The sequence below is a fragment of the Mustela erminea genome, chromosome 10, assembly GCF_009829155.1.
Source record: "Mustela erminea isolate mMusErm1 chromosome 10, mMusErm1.Pri, whole genome shotgun sequence".
NCBI classification, from domain to species: Eukaryota; Metazoa; Chordata; class Mammalia; order Carnivora; family Mustelidae; genus Mustela; species Mustela erminea.
The window spans coordinates 75907684-75923644 of NC_045623.1; the positions used below are offsets into that span (position 1 = coordinate 75907684).

The window sequence follows — 15961 nt, forward strand, 5'->3', positions numbered from 1 at the left end:
TACACTGAAAGGCCACAGTCGATGTAAGGATTTATGCTTCGTGTTACATAGTCTCTGTGTTTGAACCAAAGTACAAAAACATATTCATATTATGATGCCATCCAGATGTACTGCCCTAAAAATGCTCTGCGCCCTGTGTGCATGTCACTTCCCTCACTTCCGACCTTGGCAACCACTAACCCCTTAATCATCTCCCTCGTTTTGCCTTTTCCAGAAATGTCATAAAGCTGGAATCACGCAGTATACAGCATTTTCAGATTGGCTTCTTTCACTTAGAAATATGCATTTCAGGGGGCGCAAGGGTGGCTCAGTTGGTTGAACGTTTGCCTTGGCTCAGGTCATGGTCCCAGGGTCCAGGGATCGAGCCCTGCATCAGGCTCCCTGCTCCGCGCAGAGCCTGCGTCTCCTTCTCCTCCCCACTGTGCTCTTGGTCTCTATCTCCGTCTTGCTCTCTCAAGGAAATAAATACAATCTTTAAAAAGAAAGAAACATGCATTTAAGGCTCTTGCGTGTCTTTTCATAACTTGATAGCTTATTTCTTTTTAGCGCTTGACAATACTCCACTGTCTGGATCTACCACAGTTCATTCAACTACTGAAGGACATCTTGGTTGCTTCCAAGTTTTGGCAGTTAGGAATAAAGCTGCTATAAACATCTGTAGGCAGGGTTTCTGTGTGAACATAAGCTTTCAACGCCTTTGGGTAAATACCACAGAATGTGACCAGATCACAGAGTTAGAGTATCTTTAGTATTATAAGAAACTGCCAAACTGTTTTCCAAAATCACTGTACCATTCTGCACTCCCATCAGCAATGAATGAGAGACCCGCTGCTCCACATCCTCACCAGCAGTTGGTGTTATCAGTGTTCTGAACTTTAACCATTCTCATAGATATCTGGTGGTAGCTCAGTTTTGTTTCGTCTGTTTGTCTGAAGTAGGCTCCATGCCTACCCGGGGCTTGAACTCATGACCCTGCGATGAAGAATCACGTGCTCTTTACCAACTGAACCACCCAAGCACCCCAAGCTACAGAACTTTTAAAAACACTTTTGGAGGGGGGTTGTGCCTGGGTGGCTCAGTCAGTTGAGTGTTCCACTCCTGATCTCAATCCCAGGGTCTTGAGGTCGGGCCCTGCACTGGGCTCCATAAATAAAATAAAATTTAATAAAAAAATAGATTTAAAAACAAGTTGGTAACTAGACCAATCTTATACTTAAAGTCTTTCAGGTTAAGCATCTGACCCAAGTCCTAGCGATCTGACCAAGACTTGACCACGCACAGCTCTAAGCAGCTCAAAACAAAGCAGTTTGCATCCTGCCACAGTATGTCTTGGGATTAATGAAATCATGATATTTTCCATCTGGAAGGGATTCTATGCTCCAAAAGGGCCATTTCATACAGACGTCTCTTTCAGAATGCAACATGTGAGAGCTGTTTGAGTTCTTTCTCGTGTTACAGGCCACAAGCATAAAGGCCTATGCATCTTACACCCCGTTTACACAGAGCAGCATATGGCCCATAATAAGAATATACTACTTATTAAGTTAGTAATTTAGTAATAGAAATCTCTAGACCCCCCCCCCCACCGCCGCATTATGAAGGAATTCCAGTACATCATCTTGGTAAGTCACAAAAAGTATAAAAATGCAGGAAACATAATGCTAAAGACATTTATATTTCAAACTTGTAAATGCCCACACATGGAAGACACACAGACTCTCACTGAGCCTCTGTGAAGCCTGAGCGTCTACGTCTGTAAGACAGGAGAGCAATGACTGATCTACACTAGGAGGATCGACTGGAACTGGGAATGTGACGTTCTCATGACAGGATGGACACAGACCCGAGACTCTCATCACTAAGCCACTGTTCTCATCATTAGCCACAGCACCGGTATCAACCACAGCCTAACCCTCCCTCCCCCACAGCCATCTCCAGGCCTTCCGGAGCTCCCTCCAGCGGACTTTGCCCCTTCTGGGCCTTGGTTAGCCATCACACTTAGTCACAGCACCCTGTCCTCCGTTGTGACAGCACAGAAAACAATATGCTCCAGTAAGTCTGCCTAAAACAACCTATTCAAAGCCAAGTATCTGAAAGGCTTGGAAATCGGAATAACAAAAGATGCAAATAGTGGTTAGTCAGCTGATAATTCACTCACAGGAAAGCACAAAGCTATTCTTAAACTAACAGAGCAAGCCTGTGACGGACAGCACCTCGTCATCTCCTGCCTCACACACCCGACTTCTGGGGCACTTTCTTTTTTTCCCTTCCCCTTACTCCCTCCTTTTTCTTTTTCCACCACCCTCCTGATGTTCTCCACCCTTTCCTCAGAATCCCTCCCCTCTCTTCTTACCAATCAGAATACAGAATTTAATCCTATCCTTAGTCTTTGTACTTTCTGTACTTTTCAATAATACAATGGACATAGGTTTCTTAAAGACAGATCAGGCGAGGCCTGGGTGGCTCACTCAGTTAAGCGTCCAACTCCTGACAGACTCTTGATCTGGCTCAGGGCATAATCTCAAGGTTGTGAGATCGAGCCCCGTGTAGGGTTCTGTGCCCTGCTCTTGAGCTCTGCTCAAGATTCTGTCTCCCTCTCCTTCTGTCTCTCCCACTTGCTCCTGTACACACACTCTCTCTCTAAAATAAATAAATAAAATCCCTTAAAAATTTTTTAAAAGACTGGGGGCAGCTAGAGGGCTCAGTCAGTTAAGAGCCCGCCTTCGGCCCAGAGTTCTGGGATCCAGCCCATGTCAGGCTCCCTGCTCAGCAGGAGGCCTGCTTCTCCCTCCTGCCTCTGCTCCCTGCTTGTGCATGTGTGCTCTCTCTCTCTCTCTCAAATACATAAATAATCTTAAAAAAAAATTTTTTTTTAAATAAAGATAAATCAGGATTCAATTCCAGCTCTAATAATTAGCTGTACAACTTAGGTAAATCAATTCAATACTTCTGTTTACTCAGCTGGAAAACAGGGATAACAGCATCTCCACGTGTTTAGAGAAGCAAATTTTTTAAAAGTTTAGTTATTTATTTGAGAGGGGAGAGAGAGCAGAGTAGGGGGGAAAAGCAGAGGGAAAGGGAGAGGAACAGGCAGGCTCACAGCTGAGTAGGAGCCTGATGTGGGACTCGATCCCAGGACCTGAAGGTCATGACCCTACTGGAAGGCAGATGCTTAACCAACTGAGCCCTGAGAAGTAAATTAACTTAGATTTCTAAGTTGTCTAGCCTAAAATCAATAGTCTTTCCATAAAGTTAATGTCCTTCTCAACTTCTCTGGGAAAATACTATCTAATTCTTAGGTATGTTGTCTACAGGTCAGTAGTTCTCAAGAGAAAAGGAGACCTCCATTCCTTGAATCTGTTCCCATCTATTTTACAAATATAGCTGAATCCATCCATTATGGATATACACAGTGCCTTTCACCACAGAATTTTGTACGGCCCTGACACTGTTGGGTCCCCCCCAAATTGGGTACCCCAATAATGGGTCCATGATTAAAGGAGCGAGACTGATACAAAGCAAAAGTCAAGCAAAGCTTTATTTCGCGCCAAGCATCAGGAATCAAACCACCGTCAAACTGACCGGTGGAGGCCACCCCTACAGAGAGGACAACCCCTCCCTGCTTTTTGGACTAACTTTAATAGAGCAAGGGCCACGTGGTTGGGCCTGGCCATACACAGGTGGCCAATGAAATTGTAACATACAGAGAAAGCTGCACAGTCATGCTAGGTGACCAAATGAATTACAATTTATCCTAGTAGACATCTGAACCAGCCTATCACACCTTTAGGATTGGCGCCAAAAGGTTCCCAAAGGGCGGGGGCCCATACTCCTTGGTAGCTAGGAAACAATATGTGCCCCTCACCAATTGAATACCTCCACCTGGCATGACCCACCCTTGTACTTGGACTTTGTTACCTGGCACTCGTTTAGGGACTTGTTTTTAAGTAAGTTCCCCTGGGGCAGTGGGCAAAGTCAACTTAAGTTTTATAACAAAATGGCGGTTCAACCGGGGTGGGGCTGCTCTGGCTGAACAGGCCCCTACAACACAAAACACTTTATTCTGGGTAGTCTCCTTGATTTTAAAAATAAGCTGGATGAGAGAAATTTAAATAAACTTTGGAAACCCAAAGCAATTATTTAAAATTATAAGCTATGCATGTAAGAACCACTTAAACATCAAATATAAATCAAGAAATTAAAGATAAACACTACATTTTAAAAAATTGGCTTGAAACTGCTTCAGGAGTTTGGGCCAGGTAAGAAATAAGTGAACTACTTAATTGGAATGGTTCCCATACTAAGGTCTCAATACACTAGCAGGCCAGTTGCCAGCGGCCTCTTCCAATTCATTCTAATAGATTTAACCTCACACCTAGAGACTGACTCTACTCTTTTTTTTTTTTTTTTAAGATTTTATTTATTTTTTTGACAGAGATCACGAGTAGGCAGAGAGGCAGGCAGAGGGGAGGGGAAGCAGGCTCCCTGCCGAGCAGAGAGCCTGATGTGGGGCTCGATCCCACTGGGATCATGACCTGAGCTGAAGGCAGAGGCTTAACCCACTGAGCCACCCAGACACCCCGAGACCAGCTCTACTCTTGAGTAAATTCTACACTGGTATCCAGTTGATGTTTGTAAAAACAAAACGATCTTAGAGAAATCACATTCACTAGGAATCAAGATCCAGGCTCAGACAGCCATCAGACAAAAAGAACCAAAAGGCAAATTACTTATGGCCACTGTGGGACACTTCAAGCTACCTCCAAGAAGAGAACATGCAAAGGTCAATGCGGCCCAAAGTGAGCCCTTCAACCTCGAGCCTAAAACCAAACCACAGGCCGCACTGGGGTGAATCGAAACCGAGTCAGAGTTAAGCAGACGGCTAGGTGGGAAACACTGTGTAGCCCAGCCGCCGAAGGTACAAGCCAGAGAAAGGGATTAGGAGATACGGGGAGGTGGGAGAAAAAGCCGTTTTTTTCCACTCGGGTACACGTTCAGGGCCAGGAAGGGCAAAATAATTAGGTAAGCAAAATTTCTTCAGGGGCAATAAAGCAAAGCCAATATTCAATTGAAAAGTGAAAATTCAAAGGAAGAGGTAGAGGTGACTTGTTTTCAGGGCAGGAGAGGACTGACTTCAATCCTCACGCCGAAGGCAGTGAAGACACATGGGTGTTGGCAAGACACCACAGTCATTTAAAAGAACAGCCTTCAAAAAACTAGACTTACTGGTAGGGTCTGGGGTTTTATGGCAGAACAGCGTGTTTTTACCGCAATCATAAAAGGATACGCCATGGCATGCAGTTTTTGAAAAACATCAACCTACGGCAACGGAAATGGCAGGTAAGGTCTGAGTCCCCACCAGGCAGGAGGGCGTGGCTTCCTCTCACTGTCTGTCTCTGAACAATCTGTGAGACCCGCAGCCCCAAACCCTGGGTGCCCAGGGAGCGCTCTGGGCCGGGCTTCTCCCGGGGGGCGGGCTGGAGCGGCCATACTTACTGGAGTCCTCCCACTGGAGTAAATGGAGCTTCCACGCGGAATAATACAAAAATCCCAGTACCAGAAAAAGGCAGAGGGCTAGCAGCAGATTGCGCACAAATACCAAGAGTCCCATCTTCACATGATTTACGATTTCCTACATGACCTAAAAAATAAAAAATAAAAAATAAAAATAAAAAAATAAAAAATATAAAAAATAAACCGATTTAGGTATTAAAGGATAAAGCAATCACCTTGGTGATACACTCTACCTTAAAATAAGTGCGTACGGGAGAATGGCCACAATGAAGAGCCACCTGAAGTTACCATTGAGCTCCCCACGTGGCATCCTCCGACCTGCTAGTCCTGGTCTCAAGAAATAGCGCCACCAGTCACTCAGCACCCAAGGCAGAAATCAGCAATCATCCCTGCATCCCTCCTCTCCCTCATCCCCGGCATCCAATCAATGACCAAATTCTGGCAATCCCAACCCGCCAAGTAAGTCCCCAGTCACAGCCCCTGCCCCCCATCACTACCCTAGTCCACACCACCACTGCAGTCCTAGAGGAAAGCTCCCCGCCTCCACACTGTACTCTTTCCAAATCCACTTTCCACACAGAAGTAGGATGGATCCGTTAATAACTCAAAATCAGACACTGCTCTCCTGCTCGAACCCCTCTGTGTCGGTGTTCCATTGTGGCTGAAACAGAGAACCATCGACTCGGAGGCTCAGAGTTCTGGCGGTCCGGAAGTCCAGCTCTGGTGGGGCTCAGCAGGGTTCTCTGCATGGGGTCTCCCAAGAGCCAAAGTCAAGGGGGCAGCATAGAGCTGGGGCGGGGGGGGGGAGGGGGGCGGGGGGATGCGTAGAGCTCTTCATCTTCTTCAAGTTTTGAGATGGAAATGGGGTATGGTTAATCGTTACACTGGGACTACAGGTATAAACTGGGGTGGTCCAGACAGACCCGGCCATACGGCCAGGCTCCACTCCAGATTCTGAGGATGAAGCCACCTCCAAGCTCATTTGCCTTCCAGCTGCTGGCTGAAGGCAATTCCCTGCAGCTGCAGGGCCAAGGTCCCCAGCTCCCTGCTCCTGATCACACAGTCTCCTATTCTCCACGTGGCCCCCTGCAGCCACGGCAGGTTAGGTCCCTCTCACTCGGAAGCTCTCTGCTGGCCCTCGTACCATACCTTTCTTCTGCCTCCAGTCAGAGAAACGTCTCTTGGCTTCTCAGGCTCCTGTGCTTAGGTTGGGCCCACTTGAAGAATCCAGGATAATCTCCCCATTTTAAGGTCTGTAGTCTTTTTTTTTTTTTTTTTTTTAATTTATTTGACAGATGGAGATCACAGGCAGGCAGAGAGGCAGGCAGAGAGAGAGGGGGAGAAGCAGGCTCCCCGATGAGCAGAGAGCCTGACGCGGGGCTTGATCCCAGGACCCTGAGATCATGACCTCAGCGGAAGGCAGAGGCTTTGACCCACTGAGCCGCCCCAGGTCTGTAGCCTTAACTGCATCTGCAAAGCCCCTTCAGCCACATGACGGAACATATTTATGGATTCTAGGGATGCGGGTGTGGACATCTTTGGGGTGCCATTCTGCCTCACACACCTTTCACTATATTCTCAATCCCTTTAAAATGAAGTCATTGCTCCTTAGAGACTGCTAGCAGCTTCTGACTGTGTCCCTATGACCATCTCTTGCACCTCCCAGCCTTGTCTGTGTCCTGTGCCTTTCTTCTTCCAACTAACTGAACATAGCCCTGTTATTTCTCCCCTTGAGGCCTGCCTGGGACATTCTCTGCCACACCACTGTTTCACTGGTGGCACGTTCTCTGATGCTCACCTGAAATGGAACATTCACGGAGAAGACTTCCCAGGACCACCCCCCACCACCCCCACCTCACTCAGATAGCTTAGCCAGGAAATAACACATGAAATTACATATAAATACCATAAATAAAGTGATAAAATGTTATCATTTGCAGATTTAACTGTCCATCCAGAAAAGCCAAGAGAATCAACTGAAAAAAACTTTAGAACTAATACACAGGTCATTATAAGATTAAATTACAAAAAATCAACAGCTTTTTTTTTTTTAAGTTTTATTTATTTAAGTAATCCACACCCCACATGGGCCTCAAACTCACAACCCCAAGATTAAGAGTCAAATGCCCTTCCAGCTAAGCCAACCAGGTGCCCCATAAAAATCCTTAGGTTCTTGGGAGGCTCAAGAGGTTAAAAAACAGAGCTACCCTATGACCCAGCGACTGTACCCCAAAGATACAAATATAATGATCCTAAGGTGCACCTGCACTCCAATTTTTATAGCAGCAATGTCCACAAGAGCCAAACTGTGGAAAAAGCTCAGATGTCCATCAACAGATGAATGGATAAAGAAGATGTGATACATATATACAATAAAATACTATGTAGCCATCAAAAAATGAAACCTTGCCATTTGCAATGACGTGGATGGACCTGGAAGGTATTATGCTGAGCAAAATCAGTCAGTCAAAGAAAGACAATTATCACCTGGTTTCACTCATATGAAGAATATAAGAGTGCAGAGGAACATAGGGGAAGGGTGGGAAAACAAATGGGAAGAAATCAGAGGGAGACAAACCATGAGGGACTCTTAACTACAGGAAACAAACTGAGGGTTGCTGGAGGGGCGGGGAGTAGAGGGATGGGGTTACTGACAGGCATCAAGGAGGGCACATGATGTGATGGGCACTGGGTGTTCTATGCAACTTATGAATTACTCAACTCTATGTCTTAGGCTAATGATGTCGTATATGTTGGCTAATTGAATTTAAATTTTAAAAAAAGAAGGTAAAATCAACAGCTTCTTAAAAACTATGCCAGCCACACCGAGGAGATGTAAGGGGAAGGACTCCACTCTTGATGGCAACAAAATCTATAAAATATCTAAAAACAAGCAGGAGGAAACGGGCAAGATTTTTACGAACGGACATAAGAGACCTGAATAAATGAAGACACATAACAGGCTCCTAAGTGAGAAGTTTCAATATTGGAAATATGTCAGTTCTCTGTAACTCCAGTCTGACTCGCCAAAACCTATGGTTTTGTGTGTGTGTGTGTGTGTTTTAACTTAAATCCAAAGTTAATCTGAAGACTTCATGCCCAAGAAGAGCCCAGAAATTTCTTTAAATAAAAAATAATGAGATGAGGATATGCCTCACCAGATATCAAAACAAACTCAAAGCTGTAATTCTTAAGATCGATGGGCACTGGCGCAGGAAAAGACAAATAGGTCAGTAGAGCAGAGTCTACAAATGAGCTCTCAGAAGAGACAGATAGAGATACACACACACACGCACATAAAAATGAATTTACCTTATCTATCTATACATGAGTTTATTCTATGATAAGCACATAAATTTCATAAAGAAAAAAAAACCACGACAGGATACACAGCTAACTGCTGATGTGGTTAATTCCAGGAAACAGGATGAAACAATGGGAAGTGCTTTTCCTTTATATCCTTCTAAGTTAAAGTTATTTGTTGTAAGTCACAAGCCTTACCTCTAAAATTTTTTTAGGATTTATTTATTTGAGGGAGAGAGCGAGCGAGCGAGCGCATGAGCCAGAGCGGGAGAGGGGGAGAGAGAATCTTAAGCAGATTCCACACTTAACGCAGAGCCTGATGTGGAACTTGACCTCATGACCCTGACATCATGACCTGAGCAGACACTTAACCGACTGAGCTACCCAGGTGCCCCACACTCTATGATTTTTTAATATTAAAAAAAAAAAAAAATCAAACAACACATTGTAGAAAGGGAAACTGGTGGACTCGTTCAGGAGCAACTGGACAACAGCTACTGAAATTTACAAGAGTCACGCCCCTCCACCGGGCGTTTCCATTTCGGTGACTTTTTCTGGCAGCAACATTCCAACAAATACTTTACAAGATGTGTACCTGAATGTTCATTAGCAACACCCATTAAGAACAAAATACTGGGAAAAAATTCAAATGTCCCTCAATAGGGAACCAAACAGATGAATTATGGTACGTCTATGCAGTGACATCCAGATCAGTGGGGGTACTGGCAGGAAACAGATGGCACCCGCAGAGGAATTAACCAAAGGAAGTGAATCATGGGGTTTTTTATAGCTATGTGATTAGAGTTAAAGGAACCAGCCAGGGGTGGTGAAGCACCCAGGACTCTCCGTGTAGGAAGCTACTCCTGCCTCTGAGGCGACAGAGCAAGAGACGGAAGGGTGTCCCTGGAAAGGAGAGGCTGGCCATCAGGAGCGGTGCTATGGAGGGCACAGTGGCTCCTGGAGCCCCAGCAAGGGGCGGAGGCGAGTAAGAAATGCTCTGACTTCTCTAAGCACTCGCCCTCTGATCCCTCAGTGTCTTTTATCAGCTGATTCCAACGGGAAGCCAGAAGGCAAGGAAGCGCAGATGATGCCGTTCTTCAAGGTCAGACACCAGCACAAGGAGAACAAGTATAAAGTATGATGTACCAGCCAGACAGAATGGGGCACAGCTGTCTGTCCTGACAGGGGAAAAACATCTAGTCTATACTAGTATATACTAGTCTAGTCTATACTGGTATACTACTAGTATAGTCTATACTAGTATACTATACTAGTAACGAACGTGTACGTATGGCCACATACTGATCACAAACAAGGGCAACAGGAATACTGAAAACTAAGCTTCCATATTCAGTCCATAGTTAATATGCACCAAACTGTAGACAATGGCTACCTCCGAAAAGTGGAGGGGGGGTGTTCTTCACAATCTTCTTATTAGTGTATTTATTTTTAATTTTAATTTTTATATTTATGCACATAACATAGAAAGTTTTCAAATTGAAAGAAAATAGAGACTTGCAGTTCCAGCAACATAAAGGACCCTGTATCCCATCTGGTGCTTCCAATGGTAACAAATTTAAGCTGTAAGCAGCCTGTTGGAAAGCCTTCCTCTAGGCAGGCGGCTGGTCCCAGCCCCACCCCCTCCTTCCTGTCCTGAAGGCAGACGTGACAACCTGAGCTGCCTGGTCATAACCAAGACCTAAAGCTCCAGCAGACATAGCACCATGGGTCAGTCCACAGATTTAACCCATGCATTCAGCAAGCAGCACAGTGAGAAGGCTGAACTAGTCTGTTACTTTACTTCTATCTTTTCGATTACAGAAAAGGCTCTTCCAGATCCTTTTCCAAAGAGGAACCTAAAGAGGAAACCGATTTCCAAAAGTGGAGAGCATACAAAGAACCAAGTAAGAGCTTCAAATAAGTCAAAACCTTCAACACCAGGAAAAGAACAACTCAAGACTCAGAAAGAGATAAACTTTCAAACTCGCTGTTAGGCAAAAGCTTGAGGCTGTAGGGGGAATGGGTCTCACTCGGCCTGGTGGTGGGAAGGGCTGGGCCATGGCTAACGAAATCACACGTGCTTTTGCCCTTTAAACCAATAATCTCACTTTTAAGAAACTATCCCAAGGGTGCCAGGGTGGCCCCGTCGGTTGAGTGTTCTACTTGTGACTTTGGCTGAGGTCATGATCTCAGGGTGCTGGGATGGAGCCCTGTACTGGGCTCTGTGCTCCCTCCGTGCAGAGTCTGCTTGAGATTCTTTCTCTCCCTCCCCTCTGCCCCTCCCCCTGCTCGCTCTCCCTCTTGCTCTCTCTTTCTCCCTCTCTCTAAAATAAATATTCTTTTTAAAAAAAGAAACTATCCCAGAGACATATGGATAAAAATTCAAAATGACTTGTGCACATGGCTATTCACTGCAGCACTATTTGTGATATGAGAGAGTAAGTCCTTCAATAGGGGTTGAATAAGCTAAGGTATATACCCCCAGAATGGAGGGTGATACAGCCAAAAGGCATGAGCTCTCTCCCGGTCTTCCTTTCTGAATAATCTCATGTAAAAGCCATCAAGCCTTAGGCACCAATCAAGGCAGGCATGCCTACGTGGAATGAAGAGAGGCGTGGGGCATCAGGCCATCATGAAGGGTCCTGGGGGTGTGGGAACCCGCGATACTGGAATTGACCGAGTAAGTAAATGTACTGAGGCAGGAGCCGGACTTCTCAATGACAGAAACAGGAGTTGCAAATAGGAAAAGGGAAACACCAGAATAAATGTGGGGAGTTGTACTCAAGTTGAAGGGATGGGTGTGAGTGGATGGGTTTTGGTAGATAAAGAGACAAAAATATGAGAAAAGACAGTGTGTGTGCCTTTGTGTGATACCTGCAATATGTTCCCTCGCGGCAGTCACTGACGAGGACCTAGCAGCAGGCATGCCTCAATTCCAAGGAGCACATCTGGCACCTGGAGTTTGGTTTTTAAATACGGCTCTCCCCTACTGGGAACCAGGGAATCCCTGGAAGAATGGCCGATTGCACGGCCGAGGCAAAGGAGGCACAAACAAGCCAAGGCTGGGCTTTTTCGCGGTGCCTGGAAGCAAGAAGAGACTCAGAGGGTGAGGCCGTGTCAGAAAGAAAAAGCAGCCGGTGGAGAGGCTCCTAATGGTCAGCTCTGGAACAATTCAGACCACTAATAACGGATTACAACCCATGAAAGAAGAGCCTAATAAATGAGGAGAGGAGAGAATGCTCCCTTAGAGCAGAATGCCAAATGATGAACGCAGAAGGAATAATGTAATCAGAAAGTCACCATTTGGGGACCAGGTCAGTAATAATTCAGCTAAAGACGCATCGAAGAATGCTCAAGTTAAAGGGTAGAATTTCGAGAAATGGGGTATTGTACAGTCTTCAAGTATGCGCCCACCGGATGCTTCTTAATTACAAAGGAGGGGAGAGGAGCCTGACGACGGAGCCATCCCACAGACTCTGCCATAAACGAGCCTGCAGGCTCTACGGGAGTTCTCTGTGGTATTTTTGTAACTTTTTTGTAATTACTTCAAATTATTTCAAGAGAAAAAGAAATAAACCACATGCTCAAATGTTCAAATAAACGTCCAAATGAGAGATGTGGCAGCCACTTAAGATGTAATTTATGAAAAAAAAAAAGATGTAATTTATGAAAACATTTTAATGACATGGGGAAATGGTTATGATACACTGTTAAATGAAAAGAGACAAGTAAAAAAGAAGTAAAGAAAAGGACTAGAATAAAACATAAAAACACTAATAATAGATTAATACTTAAACGATTGTTCAGGCTGTAGGAGCTCACTTGGCCTCCCTGCACAGCCATAAAAAAATCACACAGGTAAAGAAAACTGCAGTAAGCCCGTTTGGGCCGTCGAGGGAATGCAGCAATCCAGACTCATTCCCTTCCCGTGTATTCATCTTGGGGAAAGAGATGTCCCTCTTCTGTCCAGAGCTGACGCAGCAAACACTAAGTGCTAGGAGTTATGCGGAGCATGGGGGGTGGGGTATACACACACTAAGACGATCAAACTCATACCCTGCCCTAGAGGGTCACTACGTTTGCCACTGACGTCTTAACTGTCAAACCTAATGGACAGGATTATCCTCCAATGCCTTGACCTTTCTGTGGCATCTGCGACTGAGAGAGACAGGACAGCACAGTGGGAGGGCCCTTCCTCTGCCTTCTCTGCCGACCATTGGCAGCTCATCTTTATGGCTCTGTTCATGTCTTACCTCCCTTGGGAAGCTTTCCTTACTTTCCTATACTCCATGTCTGCTCCCATATCGTCCCATGCCTACCTGCATGTTATGAAACACCGTGCCCGCTCCTGTCTCTGCAAAGGAGGAGTATACCACCTGAAAGCATGATCTATAACTTAGCTCTGTGAATCACCTGCGCCTACTAGCACAGCGCCCATACATAGCAACACTTGAGAAGTGTGTGTTTAAAGAATAAACTACTGTATTTCTAATTACATGTCCCAATTCCAGACACGATCTAAGCTGTACACATTCCAAAACATAACATCCTGAAGGCATGATTTGTGTGCACGTACGGACACACAGCAATGCTGCATGAGGAGAGAAGCCTGGGGTCCTGTGTGAGGCTGTCCTAACATTTCCACTCTGCAGACATCCCCGAAGCAATTTCGCTCCGCTTCTGTAATTTAATTTGCTGTCATTACGCTGACCAGCCCAAACTTGAGCTCTTCCATCCAGATAACGGCTTCTGAGTCCCATGTCCGTCTACTTAGGGAGTAGGGACACTCCACAGTACCATCTAGATGTTGCACAGATGCCCCAAACTTCCTCTTTCTCAAGTAAAAGGCGACACCTTCACAGGGGCTCCTGTCGGAGACCTGGAAGTCATCCTCAACACTACCCTCCTCGCTCTCACCTCCACATACGCTCAGTCACCGAGTCCTGTGACCTGCACCTCCGAAATCCTTCTGGAATGCATCCATCCCTCCAACGTCACTGCCACTGTCCCATTTCAAGTCACTCGAACCTTCAGGCTGGGCTCCTACTACAGCTCCCTGGTTAGCCTCCCACTCTCCACACAGCAGCCGATGTGACTTTATTTCACTCCCAGGCTGAAACTTCGCAAATGTCCCGCTAACCTGAGGGTAAGGGCCCAAACTGCTTAACGGGGCCTGTAAGGCTGGGCGTGCTGGGCATGCTCTGGCCCCTGCTCACCTCTTCCCACCTCTTCCCACACCTCTCTCCAGGCCCTCCACCTCCCCCAGAGGGGTCCGGTCCACAATACGACCGCTCTCTCAGTGTTTCCCGGTCCCCTCACTCTTTCCCAAGGTCAGGCTGACGCTGTCCTGACCCTCCTGCACCAATGCACCAACTCCCATTCAGCCTCGAATCCGCAGCTTCCAGGTGAATCCCGCACAGAAGCCTCACCTGTCTCCACACCTCAGGTTAGGCCTCCCTGCTACAAATTCCCACAGCAGCTGTTTATCCTCATCCCAGTTCGAAGGGCACTTAGAATCTTACGCGTATTTACAGTAATTTGTTTAACATTTATATTTGGGCTAATGCAGGCAGGGACCAGCCGACGTTGTTTACCCCTGTATCCCTGGTAGGTCTTCGAGAGTGACCGGCTCACTGATTGACTATTTGGTCAGTTACAGGATGCTCAAAGAAAGGGACCAAAGGGGGCGCCTGGGTGGCTCAGTGGGTTTAGCCGCTGCCTTCGGCTCAGGTCATGATCTCAGGGTCCTGGGATCGAGTCCCGCATCGGGCTCTCTGCTCGGCGGGGAGCCTGCTTCCTCCTCTCTCTCTCTGCCTGCCTCTCTGCCTACTTGTAATCTCTCTCTGTCAAATAAATAAATAAAATCTTTAAAAAAAAAAAAAAAGAACGAAAGGGACCAAAGGTTTATTATGCTAGGTTCTTTTTATTTAGCCATAAAAAGAAAAATCATATAAAAATTTGGATTCATGGGAAAAAACTGCACCAAACACCTGTCATTTCTAAAACACCCTACAATATGGTTATTTTTTTAACTATACCTGGCAACAATTTTTAGACTAAAACATCAGTATTTGGGGAGCTTGGGTGGCTCAGTTGTTAAGCATCCGTCTTCAGCTCAGGTCATGGTCCCAGGGTCCTGGGATTGAGTTCCACATCAGGCTCCCTGCTCCGCGGGGAGCCTGCTTCTCCCTCAGCCTGCCACTCCCCCTGCTTGTGTTCCCTCTCTCGCTGTCTCTCTCTCTCTCTGTCAAATAAATAAATAAAAATCTTTAAAAATAAAATAAGATGTCGGAATTTTGCTGACCTTCAAATATCAGCCATAATGGATATAAACTCGGGTATGACAAAGGTATGCAGAGCAAAAACCACAAAGCATGACTCCTGTGAATATTTTTGAGGCAAACTAATGAGAAGTTATTATATACCATGCTATTTATTATCCAGCTTCCCCCAAAAATTTATTGAAAAGCTCATCAATTTTTTTTAAAGATTTTTATTTATTTATTCGACAGACAGAGATCACAAGTAGGCAGAGAGGCAGGCAGAGAGAGAGGAAAGGAAGCAGGCTTCCTGCTGAGCAGAGAGCCCGATGATGCCGGGCTCGATCCCAGGACCCTGGGATCATGACCTGAGCTGAAGGCAGAGGCTTTAACCCACTGAGCCACCCAGGCGCCCCAAAGCTCATCAGTTTTTTTAACAAAACGTTTTTGCTGAATGCACAGCTCCTATTCAGCTGTTATGCATGACTAGCCAGATTTAAGTAGTTAATTAATATGCAATATGTTAAATTATTCTATGCAGAGGAACGTGCATTTTCTAATAGCAAGTTAGTGAGCGGGGTAAGTCAATATTGTTAATATTCATATAGCACTTACTGTGGACCAACCACGGTTCTAACAGTTTTGAACGATTTAACTCACTGAATCTTCTCACCAATCCTATGAGGTTATCTATCATTCCCATTACCTACAGAAAAAACTGAGGCAGAGAGAGGTTGAACTGTCTTGTTTAAGATCACAGAGCTGGCAAATGGCAAAGCCAAGGTTCAAATCCCAGTGATCTGGCTTCAGTCACGTAACTTTTTGCATCTGAAGACGTGCTAGACTAAATCAAAATAGCAATGAAAAGAAATTAGTACAGAAAA

At 45.6% G+C, this 15961-nt stretch overlaps 1 protein-coding gene across 13 annotated transcripts in view; it reads right to left on the reverse strand.

The window, feature by feature from the left end:
* The window catches only part of ST3GAL3 (ST3 beta-galactoside alpha-2,3-sialyltransferase 3), a 194873-nt gene that overhangs the window by 162938 nt on the left and 15974 nt on the right, over nt 1–15961 (reverse strand). For 3 of the 13 annotated variants that reach the window (XM_032303247.1, XM_032303245.1, XM_032303246.1), the window contains exon 2: nt 5497–5641. The exons of the other annotated variants lie outside the window; for them this stretch is intronic. In XM_032303247.1, the coding sequence (XP_032159138.1) occupies nt 5497–5611 (115 nt within the window). In that variant the 5' untranslated portion in view covers nt 5612–5641. The remainder of the gene's footprint in view (nt 1–5496; nt 5642–15961) is intronic. 13 annotated transcript variants of the gene reach the window in all.